Genomic DNA, 16,354 nt, shown 5'->3' with positions numbered 1-16,354 from the left:
ATCAGCCAGCTCTGCCAGAACCGGCGATATGGCGGGCTGGCTGAGAGTGGCTCCGTTTGTAACTCAGTCTTCCTCACCTTGCAGCAATGTGCAGTAGCTGCTCTCCCTCTCTCAGCTTTTCCGGATAGGGAACGTCAGCTGAGCTCAGGTGTCACATGTCCCAAACATCATATACTCTGTGTATAAGTGCAGAAAGCAGTGTTGAATTAGATTATAGGGGATGGATGCCAGCTCAGTCACACCACTATTCGTTTAAACACAACCATCTCTACACAAGTTACCTTCTTCCAACAGTGCAAGACTCCTCCACCTGGATCAGGCACCACCTGGCCTGGAAATTGGAACATTGTGTGCTCATTGCTGCTGACCTGGTTTTATCTCTCTGAGGTAAGGGATTGTATCAGTGCATATGCAGAAACACTGATCTGTTTCAAACTTGCTGGATATGAGAGGGAAAGAGAGGTAGAGAGAGAGAGATGTGAAGACAAAGGTACAGATGGGGCTGGCTTCATCCTTGCAGGGGGCTCGCGCGCACCCTGGACAATGGAGCCTGTCTCCGGTCCCCGCTGCCTCCGCCGCCCGTAGCCCTCGCCGCCCCAAGCGCCCCCCTAACCCTGCCCATCTCCCTGAAGCGGAGATGGGCAGGGCCACACAGCGTCCCCGCCAAGAGACTGGGATGCGCGCGTGTGTGTGTGAGACGCATGCGCGTCCCAGTTCAGTGAAGCCAGTGGGGAGGGTCTGGCGAGCCCCGGCCAAGGATGGCAGGGGCTCCATCTGTAGGAGCAGATAGGGACTGGGGGTGGGGTAGAGAGTTTGTGGGCTTAAAACTGTCACAGCTCAACGTGAAAGTACATTGCAGCAGCCGCCATTTTGACAGGCTTTTACCTAGTGACTACATAAAGAAGCAGAACTGATAGTTACAATGGTACATATATGTTAGTTGGGCGCCCACTATAGTTAGTACGCACATACCCCCACTATCCATGTCGGCATGGAGTTGATTTTATATAGTGAGGCGAGCGGACGCGGAAAACTAAGCAAATAGCTTAGTGGGCGCCCAACTAACATATAAGTACCGTTACAACTTGTGTCATTCTATATTATATTAACATATCATTCGTTCAATCGTGACTTGTTAAATTTGTAGCTATGGGGGTTATTCAATTAGACATGGCTATTTGTTGGCGATGATCAGCACTGTGCAGGGAAAGGCAATTGAATGGCTTTTTTCCTGCTACTTAAAGTCGCGGTTCAGCTGCGTAAGTGCACAGGTTCTACTTAAAACACAGAGTCATTGGGGTTTTTTCCAGCTTGGGACCCCAATTTTGTAATTTTTACTCTGAATTTACAGCTCATGGGCTGTGAGGCAGTGCTCGCTGTGGTAAACCTTGTGGCTGATTCAATACCCACCCATTCTCCCGTAACAGCTAAGTATATGAAATAATCAGTGGAGGGTTTCTTTATTTCTAAGTTGCTATCATATAGATTTGCAACAGACACTTTTAACATCAGTTTCATAACTATTGTAACTGTAACAATAGTATTCACACAATAATTGGTGTAATAGGATAAGAGATTCAAAAAGTGAGAGATTTGGTAAGAAATCTCCAGTTTTTTTAAAGCTGCAATCATTTACCCTACAAAATCATGCTACCACTAGAGTGAAAGCACTGCCAGCTTTCAAAAGTGATCAAAACATCAGCCAGAAAGCACAGGATCTGAGAAGTGGTCTGTGGTCACCATCTGCAGGACATCTCCTTTATTGGGGGTGTCTTGCTAATTGCCTATAATTTCCACCTGTTGTCTATTCCATTTGCACAACAGCATGCGACATTGATTGTCAATCATTGTTGCTTCCTAAGTGGACAGTTTGATTTCACAGAAGTGTGATTGACTTGTGCCCCTTTCCCACTGCAGGTCTTAAATGGTATATTGCCATTTTTTCCACTTTCTAAACGTTTAAGGCTGCAGTGGGAAAGTGCCAGAGTTGATTTACCGGTTAAAGATAACCGGTATTTCAACACGTTTAAAATACAGAGTCCTACACGTTTCAGAGCCGTTTTTTATGCAGTGAGAATGGCTCTGAAACGGTATTTAAGATCCTACACTAGTCTTCCCCCTACCCTGGTACCTGTCCTGCCCCCCCTACCCCACCCCGTACCTGCCAGCTGGTACCATTGCTTCCCCCCCCCCTGCCCTGGTACGCCCCTCCCCTGGTACCTTGCAGCTGGTACCTTGCATACGGGCAGCATGGTAGGCAGCGGGCATTCAAGGGCTCCTAGTCGGCAGGTCCCAGACTGATTGCTGAAAGCATCATGCAGGAGGAGGCCGGTGCACAGACAGCGGGGGCACTGGGGATCCGGGCAGCGCGTCCGTGCTCAGGAGGAGGAAGCGGACTCCCTGCCGTAAATGGGAAATAGCGGAGCCGTTCATTAAATATGTGCATATGTAATTTTCGGCTCCGCTATTTCCCATTCGCGGCAGGGACCCCCGCCGATGAAATGACAATCTCCTAATGGACCTTCCTCCGCATCCTCCTCCTGAGCACTGCCCGGATCCCCAGTGCCCCCGCTGTCTGTGCACCAGCCTCCTCCTGCATGATGCTTTCAGCAATCAGTCTGGGACCTGCCGACTATGCCCACTGCCTACCCTGCCTACCATGCTGCCTGGATGCAAGGTACCAGCTGCAAGGTACCCGGGGAGGGGGGGGCAAGCTACCAGGGGAGGGGGGTACCAGGGCAGGGGGGGAGGGGGTACCAGGGCAGGGGGGGAAGCGAGGGTACCAGCTGGCAGGTACGGGGGCAGGACAGGTACCAGGGGACACGAGGGGTTTAAACGGTATTGCTGCAATGTGAATGGTACTTAAACGGTATTTAAAATGGTAATCTACTGCAATGTGAAAGCTAATACCGTTTTAAATACCGTTTAAATATACCGGTTCTTTAAACGGCTTGGCAGTGGGAAAGCGGCATTGGAGTTATATTGTTTTGTTTAAGTGTTCCCTTTATTTATATGAGCAGTGTATATCATGCAAATAATGACAGTGCACAGCAGTTTTTAAAAACATTTTATGCTGATATGTATTAATATAACATAGATAGAAATATATGTATTAGTTACTTTCGGTTATATTATTAAAATACATTATATTTGAAAAAAGAGTTTTATTCGATTTTTTGAAGGGATCTTAGTGCACTTTCACTTTGCCCCTTTCCCACTGCAGCTAAAAAATGGTAAATTGCCGATTTTCAGCACAATTTACCGTTTTAAGGCTGCAGTGGGAAAGTGCCAGAGTTAAAATACCGTTTAAAGTTAAATGGTATTTCAACCCGTTTTTAAAGCAGAGTCCTACACATTAAAATAAAGGGTACTTATGAGTTATCTGGGCGCCCGATTTTTTGATTGTATGCCTTAAGTTAAGGCATACAATCAGATGCGATGCGATGCGATATCGCATCGCATCGCATGCGACCATCGGATGCGATGACCCGATTTTTCCATAGGAATCAATGTTAAAATTGACGGAGCTCATTAGTATGCACGTGCACTCATTACATATGCGCAAAGTGAGAACTACTAGTTCTCATCAGGCACTGGGACTGCCTGTACCCTGCATGGACCCCCGCTGCCTCCCCACTGCCCTGCATCCCCATGCAGGTAAGTACAAAGGGAGGGGAGGTGGGCGCACAGAGCAGGTACGGGGGTTAGGCACTCTTTACACTTGGGGGCGGGGGGGGAGGGATTAGGCACTCTTTACACTAGGGGGGGGGTTAGGCACTCTACATTTTACACAGTTCACTGCAATGGGAATGGTACTTAAATGGTATTTAAAACGGTAATCTGCTGCAGTGGGAATGCTTATACCGTTTTAAATACCATTTAAGATTACCAGTACTTTAAACTGGTCTGCAGTGGGAAAGCAGCATTAATGACTCTCTTGTCCTTTTGTGTAACAACAACCATTTGAGAAAGCCCCTTCTGGCGAAACGTACATTTGTTTAGTGTCAGAGTTACTACATTGTTATGGTATACTCCTCCAGATGCACTCTCTGGCAGCACTTACCGAGAGATCCTACTTCCCTTCAAAAAGTGATAAAATGGAGAGTGATAAACAGCCAGCCAATCAGCTCCTTCCTCACATTTCTCAAACACAGTCTGTGACATGGCAATTATGATCTGATTGGCTGGTTGTTCATCACTCCATTAAATCACTTTTTGAAGCTTGGTGCATCTGGCTCCTGCACCATTCTATGGGCATGAATAAAACGTGTTCGTTGATCTGCAAAGTTTCGGGTGACTGTGAGTAGATAGCCGCCGCCCTGACAGAAAGAACACCCACAAGTTTGTGAGTGAATTGCAAATATACTGTATCACTATTCGCTTCCCACCTGCAAATCCATACGCAATCCACGAACCATCAAATTAATTTTCTAGTCTGTGCAAATGTGAGTAAATCTGACAAAACTGGTAGAGAAACAGGAGAAAGGGTCACATTTAATTTATCTCCTCTCCATTGACCATGACCATTGGATGTGTTAGGTTTAAGGACCCCATACACTATGAAATTTGGGCCCGATTTCACCCGATTCCGGTGCGTCATGTGTATGACATCCGTTCTGATGCGCGGTCCTGTGCGCATCAGACCGGAGTTGGCGGTCCGAGGGGCGGCATGTAAGGTAAGTCATAGTGCAGCCCGTCAGCAGCACATCGCGGTTGCTTTGTAGCACCCATGATATCCCGTCATCCTCACTGCATTGCAAGAAACGCCGGGCAGGAGTGGCGCTCTCCCTGCTCTGCATTGGTGGTGGGCGTCGGGTAGAAGTATTTAAAATAACCCCATATTAAAGAATGGGCAGCCACTGATTGGCTGAGAGAGCCCTCTCTCAGCCAATCAGCAGCCTCCTATTCTTTGGATTTTTTTTTTTTTAAATACTCCTGCCCCCTCGCCTGCAGCTCTCTGGGAGTTTCACATGTAATAAATCGCAGGCAAGAGGCAAAGCCAACAGCTGATGTTTGCTATCATCAGGGGGTTTATTCTAGTTCATTCTTTCTGACAAAATCCTTCTTAGATGGACAAAACCATGTGCACTGCAGGGGGGCAGATGTAACATGTGGAGAGAGAATTAGATTTGGGTGAGTTATTTTGTTTCTGTGCAGGGAAAATACTGACTGCATGATTTTACACTTCAATAAAGATCTCACTTTGAAGAAAAACCCCACCCAAATCTAATTCTCTCTGCACAAGTTACATCTGCCCCCCCTGCAGTGCACATGGTTTTGTCCATCTAAGAAGGATTTTGTCAGAAAGAATGGACTAGAATAACCCCCCAGATCACTCATCGTTCCCTGCACCCTGGCATATGATGAACAGCAGCTACACCCTCAGTACTACACTGCAGGGACCTGTAGTCTATCTATATTTCTTATTCACAGATCTCTTCTGTACTATTGTGTTGTGTCAGTGATATATTGTTATGTTTATATTACCTGCCATGTAAACATCAGCTGCTTTAGTATATCTATATATCCATATATGTATACCCCAGGTATAAATAATAAAGTGTACTGATTCTTGCTCTAGGACAGTGGTCTCCAACCTTTTTCGGGGTGCGAGCTACTCGCGGCAAACTGAACCACCCGAAGAGCTACTAAAATAAAAAAATTTAAAAATCTGCCTAATAACCAAATAATGCCCTTTACACATTATGCCACACACTGTAATGGCCCTGACACACTATGCCGCATACATAACTGTGCGTGCCAAAAATTGGTGTAGCCACATAGGGTGCATCCAATGAAAATGGGGTGATACACATATGCCCCCAATAGTGCAATGCCATATACACATATGCCCAAATAGTGGCAGATACACATTTGCCCCCAATAGTGCCAGATACACATATGCTCCCGCGGTGCCAGGTATGCCCCCACAGTGCCAGAAAAAGGAATACCCCCACGGTGCCATCTGTGCCCCTATGGTGCCGGATATGCCCCCACAGTGCCAGCAAGTAGTATGCCCCCACAGTGCCAACAAGTAGTATGCCCCCACAGTGCCAGCAAGTAGTATGCCCCCACAGTGCCAGCAAGAAGTATGCCCCCACAGTGCCAGCAAGTAGTATGCCCCCACAGTGCCAACAAGTAGTATGCCCCCACAGTGCCAACAAGTAGTATGCCCCCAGTGCCAGCAAGTAATACAGTATGCCCCCAGTGCCAACAAGTAGTATGCCCCCAGTGCCAACAAGTAGTATGCCCCCAGTGCCAACAAGTAGTATGCCCCCAGTGCCAACAAGTAGTATGCCCCCACAGTGCCAACAAGTAGTATGCCCCCACAGTGCCAGCAAGTAATACAGTATGCCCCCAGTGCCAACAAGTAGTATGCCCCCACAGTGCCAACAAGTAGTATGCCCCCACAGTGCCAGCAAGTAATACAGTATGCCCCCAGTGCCAACAAGTAATACAGTATGCCCCCAGTGCCAACAAGTAGTATGCCCCCAGTGCCAACAAGTAGTATGCCCCCAGTGCCAACAAGTAGTATGCCCCCACAGTTCCAGCAAGTGGTATGCACACACACTCACACACAGCACACTCACACACAGCACACTCACCATTGTGTCCGGTGTCGTCCTGCAGTGTCAGTGTCTCCGCTGCTGCAGCTTCTCCTCTTCTCGGGGAAGGAGAGCACAGCACAACGTACATCTCTCCTTCCCTTCACTTCCTTGTGACTGGGCCTTCCGTCGGCGTCAATCAAAGCTCGCGGGCCGGCTCCTGATTGGCTGCCGGCCCGCGAGCTCTGATTGGCGGATAGGCGGCCAAGTGACAGGGATGCTCAGTGAGGGGTAGGAGAGACGCGCAATGCGCTCTCCTCCCCTCCCCTCCGGCTCATAGCGTTAGCGCAGGCGGCCGCGGCAGGGAGAGACAGGCGGACGCGGCAGGGAGAGACAGGCGGGCGGGCGGGCAGCAGAGTGGTCGAGCCACCCGATTCGCTGCCGCGAGCTACCGGTAGCTCGCGAGCGACGGGTTGGCGACCACTGCTCTAGGATGTTGATCATTGTATTTTATTAACTATATACATAACTGTCGTTAAACATATAATCATCTTATCTGATTGGTTGCCCATACCAACATCTCGGGTGAAATTTAATAGGATGAGAGAATCAGAAAGTGAGAGATTTGGTAAGAAATCTCCAGTTTTTCTGATTCTCTTATCATGTTACGTTTCCCCCTCATCTTCAATAGAACTCCCATCTTAGTAAATAAACACCATACTGTAGATCGATTTGGGATCTAGGAAATTTGATATGTGTTACCAGTGGCAGATTAAGCCTTTGGGGGGCCCGGGGTACTTTAGAGCGGGGGGCCCCCTTGCACTTGTCATTACTGGCCGCACACTGCATGGGCGAATATTATACTGTCAAAACATAGAGTAAAGGCAGAATAAACTTGGTCAATGGTTACCTGCAGGGGATATATATATATATATATATATATATATATAGACAGGGGGTTGGCGGCACTCGGAATAATAATAGACACCATATATATATATATACACACACCACATGAAAAGCCTGTGTTTGTCCCTCTGCCCCTTACTCTGGAGGAGACCTCACAGTCCTAGTGCTGCCTCTGATTAAAAACCCTCCTATGACTAAGCTGCTGCTGCTGTTCTCCATGGACCTGAGAAGTATGTAATGAGCTCCACCAATCAGAGCTCAGCACAAACTTCTCAGCCTCTGTCCTCTGGTGCAAAGTGTCATGGGACTTAGTCAACTCCCAGAAATGCACTGCACACTTGTGCAATCAGTGTGCCTTGCCTCCCGATGCTCAGCACCATAAATCATTGTCACATTGGCAGATAGGTGAAGCTGCAGCACTACCCCACCCATGCACAAAACATTTAGCTAAAAAAAAAAAACATAACTTAAACATTGTCTTTTTAAAAAAAAAAATGACAACCACAGGGGGCCCCTAGCTAGAGGGGGTCCCAGGGGCACTGACCCCTTGCGCCTCCATTATAATCTGGCCCTGTTGTACACCGATATATCAGACTTGTGTTGCCTCTCGGTCTTTTTTTAGGGAAAACCAGTTTTTTTTTTTTTTGTCAGTATATTTGTTTGGATGTGTATTTTTTTTTGTTAAGACTATAGTTTCTTATTTTAGTACATATCAATAAACATTAAATTTGAATGATTTTGGTAGGCTATTCTCAGCTGTTCCTTCCCGGTCATGGTATATACACATCTATACACATCTGTATGAAGCTTTTACTTCGCAACCCTACTTGTGTAGCAGGGTCCTGGAGATCCTGGAGTGCATTCAAAGCACCTCTTCCCCTACCCTCTCGATATAGTGTACCTCACAGCCAGGGGCTGGCTGGCAACTTTTAGCCTGGGGGGCAAGTCCAGAGCATTGGCCCATAAGTAACAGCGCATCGTTAAATGGAGGTTTAAAAAAAAAAAAAAAAAGTACTGTATCAATATAAAAAAAAAGATAACTGGACACCACAGGCTGCTCCCCCTGAATAATAACAGGCCAACACAGGCTGCTCCCCCTGTCTTATAAGAATAACAGGACACCGCAGGCCTATCCCCCTGCATAATACCAGGACACCACAAGCTGCTCCTACTATATAAAAACAACAGGACACCACAGGTGCATCACCTCACACGGTACAAAACGCACCTTTAAGCTGTGGGAAGGGAGGGTTAGGGGTGCAGGGGAAGAATTCTCTCTATTAGGACGCTTGTATCAGTACTGACCCCTGGCATTCCAACCACGGGTCATACAGATGTGACCTATACTGTACTTACACACATATAAACATACATATATACCTACACACATATATATACCTACAGTACATACGCATACTGTATATACTGATACATATATACCTACACACGCATACATACCTAAACACATAAATATGCTTACAGGAATATACATACACAGACATGTATACATGTGAACCAGGCAAAGATTGTCAAGATAGTGAGAAAGGGGCTCTAGGACCCAGGAGTAACTCACTGTCGGTACTGTCAGATGTCTCTCTCTTGTAGGGACAGTTCAATGGTGGGGCTGTGGGCATTTAAAGCAGCTGCTGCCACTGCCTTTACACTTCTGCCCGGCGCAGGCGGGAGACTGGGCTGCTCCCGTGCTCATTGAAGATCCTCGGCGGCAAGTGAAACGTAGGGCGGCATGACGTCATAACGGCCGCTGAAAGGGACTGAACCAAGTCAGTAAGGGGAGAGGGGGGATGATGGTGCAGCCGCCGGACTCCCTGTAGGTATCCTTCATACCCGGCCGGGACCCTCCGACACTGTCAGGCTTGCATGTGCATGGCCGAGCGGGCAGCGGTGAGTGACAAGCGGCACAGCCGCTCACTTGAATCATGTGGGCGGCGGTGCTGCTCGTCACTGCTCGATCGGCCACGCTGGAGCTGCGGCACGCTCAGCCATCCACTCTGTCACACTGGCTGCCTGCCACCTCTAATCCGCTGCAAATCCGGCCCTGGGCGGCCTGCAACAGTACCTGCTAGAGCGGCCCGGGGGGCACATGGCACCCTGCCCCCCGGCCCAGCCCGCCCCTGCTCACAGCATTCCACCTCTGCAAAGCACCCTACCCCCTTCAATGTTCACCCTACAGCGCCCCCTTCCCGGCACCTTTAATGTCCACACCAGTGCACTTCACACCCAAACCACTTAGTGTCCACACAAAGCACCCCCCTCAATGCCCCCCCCCCCTCAATCTGGTTCAATCCCCCCCCCCCTCCCCCACCCAGCACTCCCCTGCTAGTTGGTTGACCACTATTGGCGACAGTTTAGACACCAAAAAAGTGAAAGACCCATTTCAACGTTTCCCTCTGTCGACCGTTTTCATGTTGGACTTGGATTGTGTCGACCATTTGACAGCTAATGGCTGTCAACCTTTTTTATGTGTTGACCAATACTGTCCACCTAAGGACCCGAGCTACTGCATCCCCAACTTTTTATAATGGTTCTGATTCATCGTTTGCCGATGTGTCCACAATTGAGCGATTACATTTTGTAAGAGGCCACGAGGAGGGGTGCCATTTTCTGTATGTATGTGTGTGTGTGTATCAGCTGCTGACTGTGAACCTGTACACAGGAGACACATCTCTGGCATTACATTTATGGCGGCCATTTGATTGACTGTAGACTCACCAGGGAGTCGCTGTTTCGTGAATCTGGAGAATGGTACGCAGTTGGCTGCAGCTATAAAGGCTCCAGTGGTCACCACTATATAATTCTAAATTAAAAATAGAACAGAAGTGCATAATTTTGAATTTTTTAGCATTAAACTCTAGTTGCCGTGCTCTTGACCAATTTTCAAGTTTACCTAGATCATCAGTCATTTGATTTACCCCACCTGGACCTCCTTCACATGGGATGGAGCAGGGCTCAGAGAAAATAATCCATAACAACCCCCCCCCCCCCTTCTCTGCCCCTGTCCATAACAACACCTGTGCAAAAAGTGTGCATTTACATTAATTATTCATTAATTTGCTGATTTTATACATTCTGTTTCAATCTCGTAATTCAGATATCAGAGATGCTTAAAATTCCAAACTGTTTTGTCGTTTTCTCAGCAGAATGCGTCTTCTGACCTGCGTCTCCAAGCTGAGCGCTCTGCAGAGGGCGCTGACCTGCAGTTACCCAGAGTCCGTGCAGGTGAGTGAGAATACATTCTACTTGTGTGTAGTGAGGGAGCAAGTCATGGAATCAGCCGTGGTCACTATTCCTGTCTGTGGTGCCAACTGATGTGGCGTCTCAGGTATTTCTCCCAAAATGCACCATAACTAGCGATCTGACACAGGGCTGTAACTAGGTGTGACCTATTATTCTCCTTGCTATTCATGCAGGTGTGTGGAGTGTTGTGTAATGTGGTCCACAAAAACCCTTTCAAGCTACAAGTACTGGTGGACCGATGGCCGGACGTCACTTCTGTGGTATGTCGCCCCCCGCTGGAGGTGAGTGTATAGCGCCTGATTGAAAATCATCACAGACCAAAACTTCCCTTATGTCATACCTCACTGGTTTCCTCCATTTAGTTACTTAATCCAGCTGCTTATTAATGTACAGTAAGCATTTTTAATAGACTCTATCTATCTATATATTTAAAAGGCTAACTACTCCTCCCCTCTATGAGGTGAAGTACCCTCACTGACCACTAGAGTGAGTGCAGTCCCAGAAAGAGCTATTCGTAGAGACCAGGGTTGCCTACTTTTAGTCTGTTCTTGCCGGGAGAAGGCAGCCAGCTAGAGGAGGCAGGGGGTAGGACCAGTGGGGCGGGGCCAGGGGCGGAGCACAACAACGGAGCCTTGTGTGTGGGGCATAGCCTTTGTGATCCCGTCATCATGGTCAAGCCCCCCTCTGTGAAATGCCTGTATTACAGGCATTGCACAGTAGGGGGAGGCGGACCCGATTTCCGGAAGGCAAGTATGGTAGAAACATTTATCGAGCCACTCCGCTGAGCTGACACGCGTGGGTCGGCACACTTCAATGAATTGCTTTGCTCATCTTTCATCACATACAGACCACAGTGATACAAATGGAAATAGAAAACGCTGAATGGATGAAGGTCGCAAACTTGAGCACCTGACTGTGCAACTATGTACAGGAAGAGTATTCCTTATCCAAAATGCTCGGGGCTACAAGCGTTTTGGATAAGGGATTTTTTCGGATTTTGGAATATTTTTTTTTTCATACTTACCTGGTCCCCCGGTGGTGCCCCGATGGTACCCCGACGTTCATGGAGTCCCCTGGCGTCCACAGCAGCCTTCAGAATCCTCTTCAGCAGCATCTCCGGTCCCAGGGGTGCATTGCGCAAGTGCACGGGTGGGCTGGTGACATCACCGGCGCGCCCGTGCACACACGCAATGCCCCCCTAGGACCTGAGATGCCGCTGAAAAGGATCCTGGAGGCTGGTGCGGACATCGGGGGACGAGGTAAGTATGAAAAAGGGGGCGGGGGGACGACGACAAAACAAACAAAAAAATATATTCTGAAAAACCACAGTTTTCTGAATATCTCGGTTTTTGGAATAGACGCATAAGTGAGACCCGACCTGTATATATGAGTCCAGCAGCACACGGATCTTTCATCAGTTATAATGTATTATTCCTATTGTAGGAAATGATGGAGCCCTTGGACCCTTACAATGATGCTTATATTATGTTCAGTAAACACCCGCAGAGTCTGTCCCTGATGCTGCACGATCCCCGGGTAATCAATTGGAACAAGGACGTACATATTAAAGGTCAGGAGAATAGATTTTGAGAACTTTAAACTAGTATTTATCTGTCTTGTTTAATTAATCAATGAGTTATTATATATCTGTAATATGAGAGTTGGGTGACTAATCCAAACAACTGACAAAGCTAACTTTATCTTTGCCACATGAGCATCTGACTGTGGTCGTCATATGACTTCTTGTATCCTTGCCAACCACTGATATATATATATATATATATATATATATATATATATATATATATATATATATATTATACTTAACAGTTGTTCACTGTGTTTTAACAATGCATAACATAAACTCCCAAGTCACTTACTAATATGAATAAACCCTTTAATAACCCAACCATAAAATCTATCTATCTATCTATCTATCTATCTATCTATCTATCTATCTATCTATCTATCCATCCTCACTACTCACCTATATAAGGTGAAGTACTGCCACTGACCACTAGAGGCCACTCAACAGACCAAATTACAGACCATAACTAGGGCAGTGCCAATGCACATAGTGCTGCAGGGAAGGGGACGCTGTAGGCAGCACTTTTCAATGATCATGGGGCGGGATGTACCAAGCAACTGCGGTACATCCCGCCACATATGGCAGTTCTACTAATCACATATGTACTAATATATGAGATTAGTATTGCAAAGTGCAGATCTTGTAATGCCCTTTGTGAAGCAGCCGACACAGGGTGAGCGGGTCTCCGCAGCTCTCCCCCTCCTTCTGTGCCCGCTAGCCTCCTGCTCAGATGGCTGCAGGGGCTTCCTGGCTCCACCTCCTCCTCCTTGCACTAGGAAGAGGTGCAGGGAGGAGGAGGTCACTGGTCCAGGCAGCACAGCAGGAAGTGTGTGTGTGTGTGTGGGGTGGGGGGGGGGGGGGCTTTAATGCATATGAAAATGCAGTAAAAACCCTGATAACAGGGTTTTTATTACATTTCAAGTTGATGACATACCTAGGATTCAAACTCATCACCTGTGGCATTGTAGTCAACACTTGATTCATTGAGCTATTTGAGCTACCCATGTCTTGTATATAGACTGGTTAGTGAGCTGCTACAAGCTCTGCTCAATTGCTTAACCAGTGTTACCACAGTGAGTATGGCTGTACTTCCTATGCTCAATATACCACACTATTGACTAAGCCCCTGAAAAGCTATTAGGGTTAATTATTTTTCCCTATATCCCTCCGCAGTGTGCCAGCCAACCCTGGCGGAGATGTTGCACACAATTGGTTCCAAGCACGGAAGACACCTGCAGACAGTCCCCTTTCTCTTATTTATGAGAGACGGAATGGACCGTGAGGAACTGGAGCAGATCAGCAATACAAGGTAACACACACACATACACCTAAGCTGGCCATACATCTACAGATTGATTGTCAGATCGGGCTGGTTGGAACAAACACCTGGTAATATCTGAATGACCGTTTTTGGCAGTTTTCCAGCATTTCAAAGCAAATGGTCAACTGTCATTTGCTCTCATCCATTACCAGGATTTTGTTCCAACCAGCCCGATCTGACAATCGATCTGTAGATGTATGGCTGGCTTTACTGTAAAGCTAACCCTTCTATGGCCAGACATAAGTTTACCTTGAATACTACAGATGTGCGTGTGCATGATTTTCTGTTTTCCTCAAAATGTGGTGCTTGGGACTGATAAAATAGAGAGGGCCTTACCTTGGTTGCTCCTGATTGGCTGCAGGTCCACAAGCTTGCAGACGGTGCCAATTTCAAAAATTGAATTGACACTGGCTACAAACTTGTGTACTGGCAGCCAATCAGGAGCAACCAAGAGAGGGCCCTGCCTATTTTATTTCAAAATGGAATTTGCACCAATCCAGGGAGAGGCCCCCTTTGCTGTCTTTGCCCAGGACTGGACTCTGTCCCCGCTGATGACTGTTTCATTAATTATAGCCTACATTTGGATTTTAAATCTGAATTCTAAACCAAAACACTTGAGGGTGGTTTGCCAACATCAAAACCAAAACGTGACAATGAAATTAGAAGCAGAAATAAAACACGACTTCGCAGACATCTCTGTTAAATACCATTAAAATACATCCATACTAACAGAAAAACAGTCTTACCTAATACCACTTTGACACCAAAATCCCGTATCCGAACCGGTATTTGGAACACAGTTCCAATCCAGGTCGGATCCGGGATTTGCCCCGTTTACACTGCGGTGCCGACCCGGAATATTACCGGGCCAGCACCGTTTTCACTGCACAAGGGTGGGACCGCTAAATGATGCGCTGGGACCGCCGATCGCTACGCTGGGGTCAAGCTCAGCACCATGGAAAGCTGCTGGGCTGCCCCCAAGCTCCGTGCACTACAAGCCCCCGTCCGTGAGGTGAATGGATGCCGCACACAGGCATCCAATCGCCTCCTCCCTGCCTCCGCTGCTGTATGCACAATACAGCAGAAAGCAGCAGAGACTGTGTGCGCCCACCGCCCATCCTCCATACTGACCACAGAATGCTGCGGTTAGGAGGTTGAGCTCCCGATTGGTGTAAATGAGAGCCGGGTCAGATGACCCGGCATACCCGTTTACACTGCCCCACCACCCAAGACCCGAGTTTTTTTCCATCTACCCCATTTACTCAGCCGCTGATCCGGGTCAAAGAGGCAAAAACCCGAGTTTTTGCGGTGGACTCTGTCTTGGTAATGACAGCTTCTCCACACTGATTTATAAGTGCCGGGCTCGGAGATGTGGGCTGCCCAGCTTCTCCGGGAGTGGTGGACACGCCCCCAAAATGCAGGGCTAGGCCAAGCCCTCTACCCATACCATCTTATCATGTCTCCTCCCCTTTTGCAGCAGACAAGATGAACACAGTTGGGAAGTATTACATCATGTGAAGATTTAGCTGGAAGGAAGAATTCTCTGTGTACAGCATAACACCTACTGTAACTTCTCCCTTTCTATGTTCCCCACAGCACAGATGACCTGACATATACATCATTGTTGCCACAGGATGCAGCCCTCGTTAACAGTAAGTGGGGGTATGGCAACAATGAGTTTAGCCTGAAATACGTGGAGCGCTGCATTGGGAACTTTCCTTCTATCTGTGCCCGGATAACAGAATCGGATCAGCCGGTCGCCTGGGCATTGACCGACAGCTCTGCAGAGATATGTGCAGGGAATACGGAGCCAGCCTACAGGAACCTGGGGATTGGATTTACAGGTCTTTTAAAACTTTCTGCTACCAATCACAAAAGAGGAGCGCCTATCTACTGTATCGTTCTTAGTCATAATAAGCCATGTCAGGTTGCAGTGAGAAATGCTAAATTACAGCTTTGTGGTAAAATGTTATTTATCACTAACTTCCAGCATAAAGAATATAAATACTATGAAATGAAGGATTCTCTTTATGGTGCCCTAGCATAAACTCTAGTCACTACCTAGGGCAGGGGGTGGCCAAACCGGTCCTCGAGATCTTCCAACAGTCCACGTTTTCCATACCACCCAGCTGGTGCACAGGTGCAGTCGTTATCAACTGTCACATTTTCAAACATGTGCTGCATTCATTCCTAACCGCCACATTCTACAGATCCGCAGGTGGCCTGGAATTCATGAACTGTTGGTAGGTCTTGAGGACCGTTTTGGCCACCCTTGATCTAGGGTGTCCATGTGTCCTGAGACTGTGGCGTCAGGAGAGGGATAATGGGAATGACTTTGTTTCGTGACTCATTAAATAAAAAAATCAAATTTCTTAATTGATAAACTTTTGTTGTTTAGTTTGTTTGTAAAGGTGGAACAAAGTCCCAATTTTGAATGAAGAGAGCAAAAAGATCACATAAAATAATGTATTACATAAAATCCTTAAATAGCAGCAATGGTCTCATACCAGGGAAAGATGATTTCATCAAACTTCATTGCATCTGGGACAAAACATGGAAATGCCCGGGGCGACAGGAGCAAAACTGCCTGTTGTTTCTATGCCCAGATGGAATATATATATATATATATATATATATATATATTCCAGGATCCACACTCAGTGTGGAAGCAGAGCACTCTCCAAAATCACAAATCAGCCTTGTGATTTATATAAAAAAAGAAGATTTAATCCAATA

The 16,354-nt window shown here is 47.2% G+C and overlaps 2 protein-coding genes across 2 annotated transcripts in view; both read left to right on the top strand.

Moving 5' to 3' along the window:
• Window positions 1-16,354, top strand: part of LOC146006915 (putative glycine N-acyltransferase-like protein 1B) — a 56,801-nt gene that overhangs the window by 14,571 nt on the left and 25,876 nt on the right. The window lies entirely within an intron of this gene.
• On the top strand, window positions 10,607-16,002 carry LOC146006914 (glycine N-acyltransferase-like protein Keg1). The gene is made up of 5 exons (XM_083145353.1): window positions 10,607-10,691; window positions 10,883-10,990; window positions 12,153-12,279; window positions 13,471-13,606; window positions 15,215-16,002. Exons 1-5 carry the CDS (start codon window positions 10,614-10,616, stop codon window positions 15,663-15,665), a joined length of 900 nt encoding a protein of 299 aa, XP_083001479.1. The 5' UTR covers window positions 10,607-10,613; the 3' UTR covers window positions 15,666-16,002.

The sequence above is a fragment of the Crinia signifera genome, chromosome 6, assembly GCF_055691185.1.
Source record: "Crinia signifera chromosome 6, ASM5569118v1, whole genome shotgun sequence".
NCBI lineage: Eukaryota > Metazoa > Chordata > Amphibia > Anura > Myobatrachidae > Crinia > Crinia signifera.
Note: the sequence above shows the minus strand (reverse complement) of the source record. Positions and strands in the feature narration are given on the sequence as shown.

Coding starts and splice junctions, on each gene's coding strand:
- LOC146006914 (XM_083145353.1), top strand. CDS start 10,614: ATGCGTCTTCTGACCTGCGTCTCCAAGCTGAGCGCTCTGCAGAGGGCG. Junction 10,991..12,152: donor TATGTCGCCCCCCGCTGGAG/GTGAGTGTATAG, acceptor TTCCTATTGTAG/GAAATGATGGAGCCCTTGGA. Junction 13,607..15,214: donor GAGCAGATCAGCAATACAAG/GTAACACACACA, acceptor TGTTCCCCACAG/CACAGATGACCTGACATATA.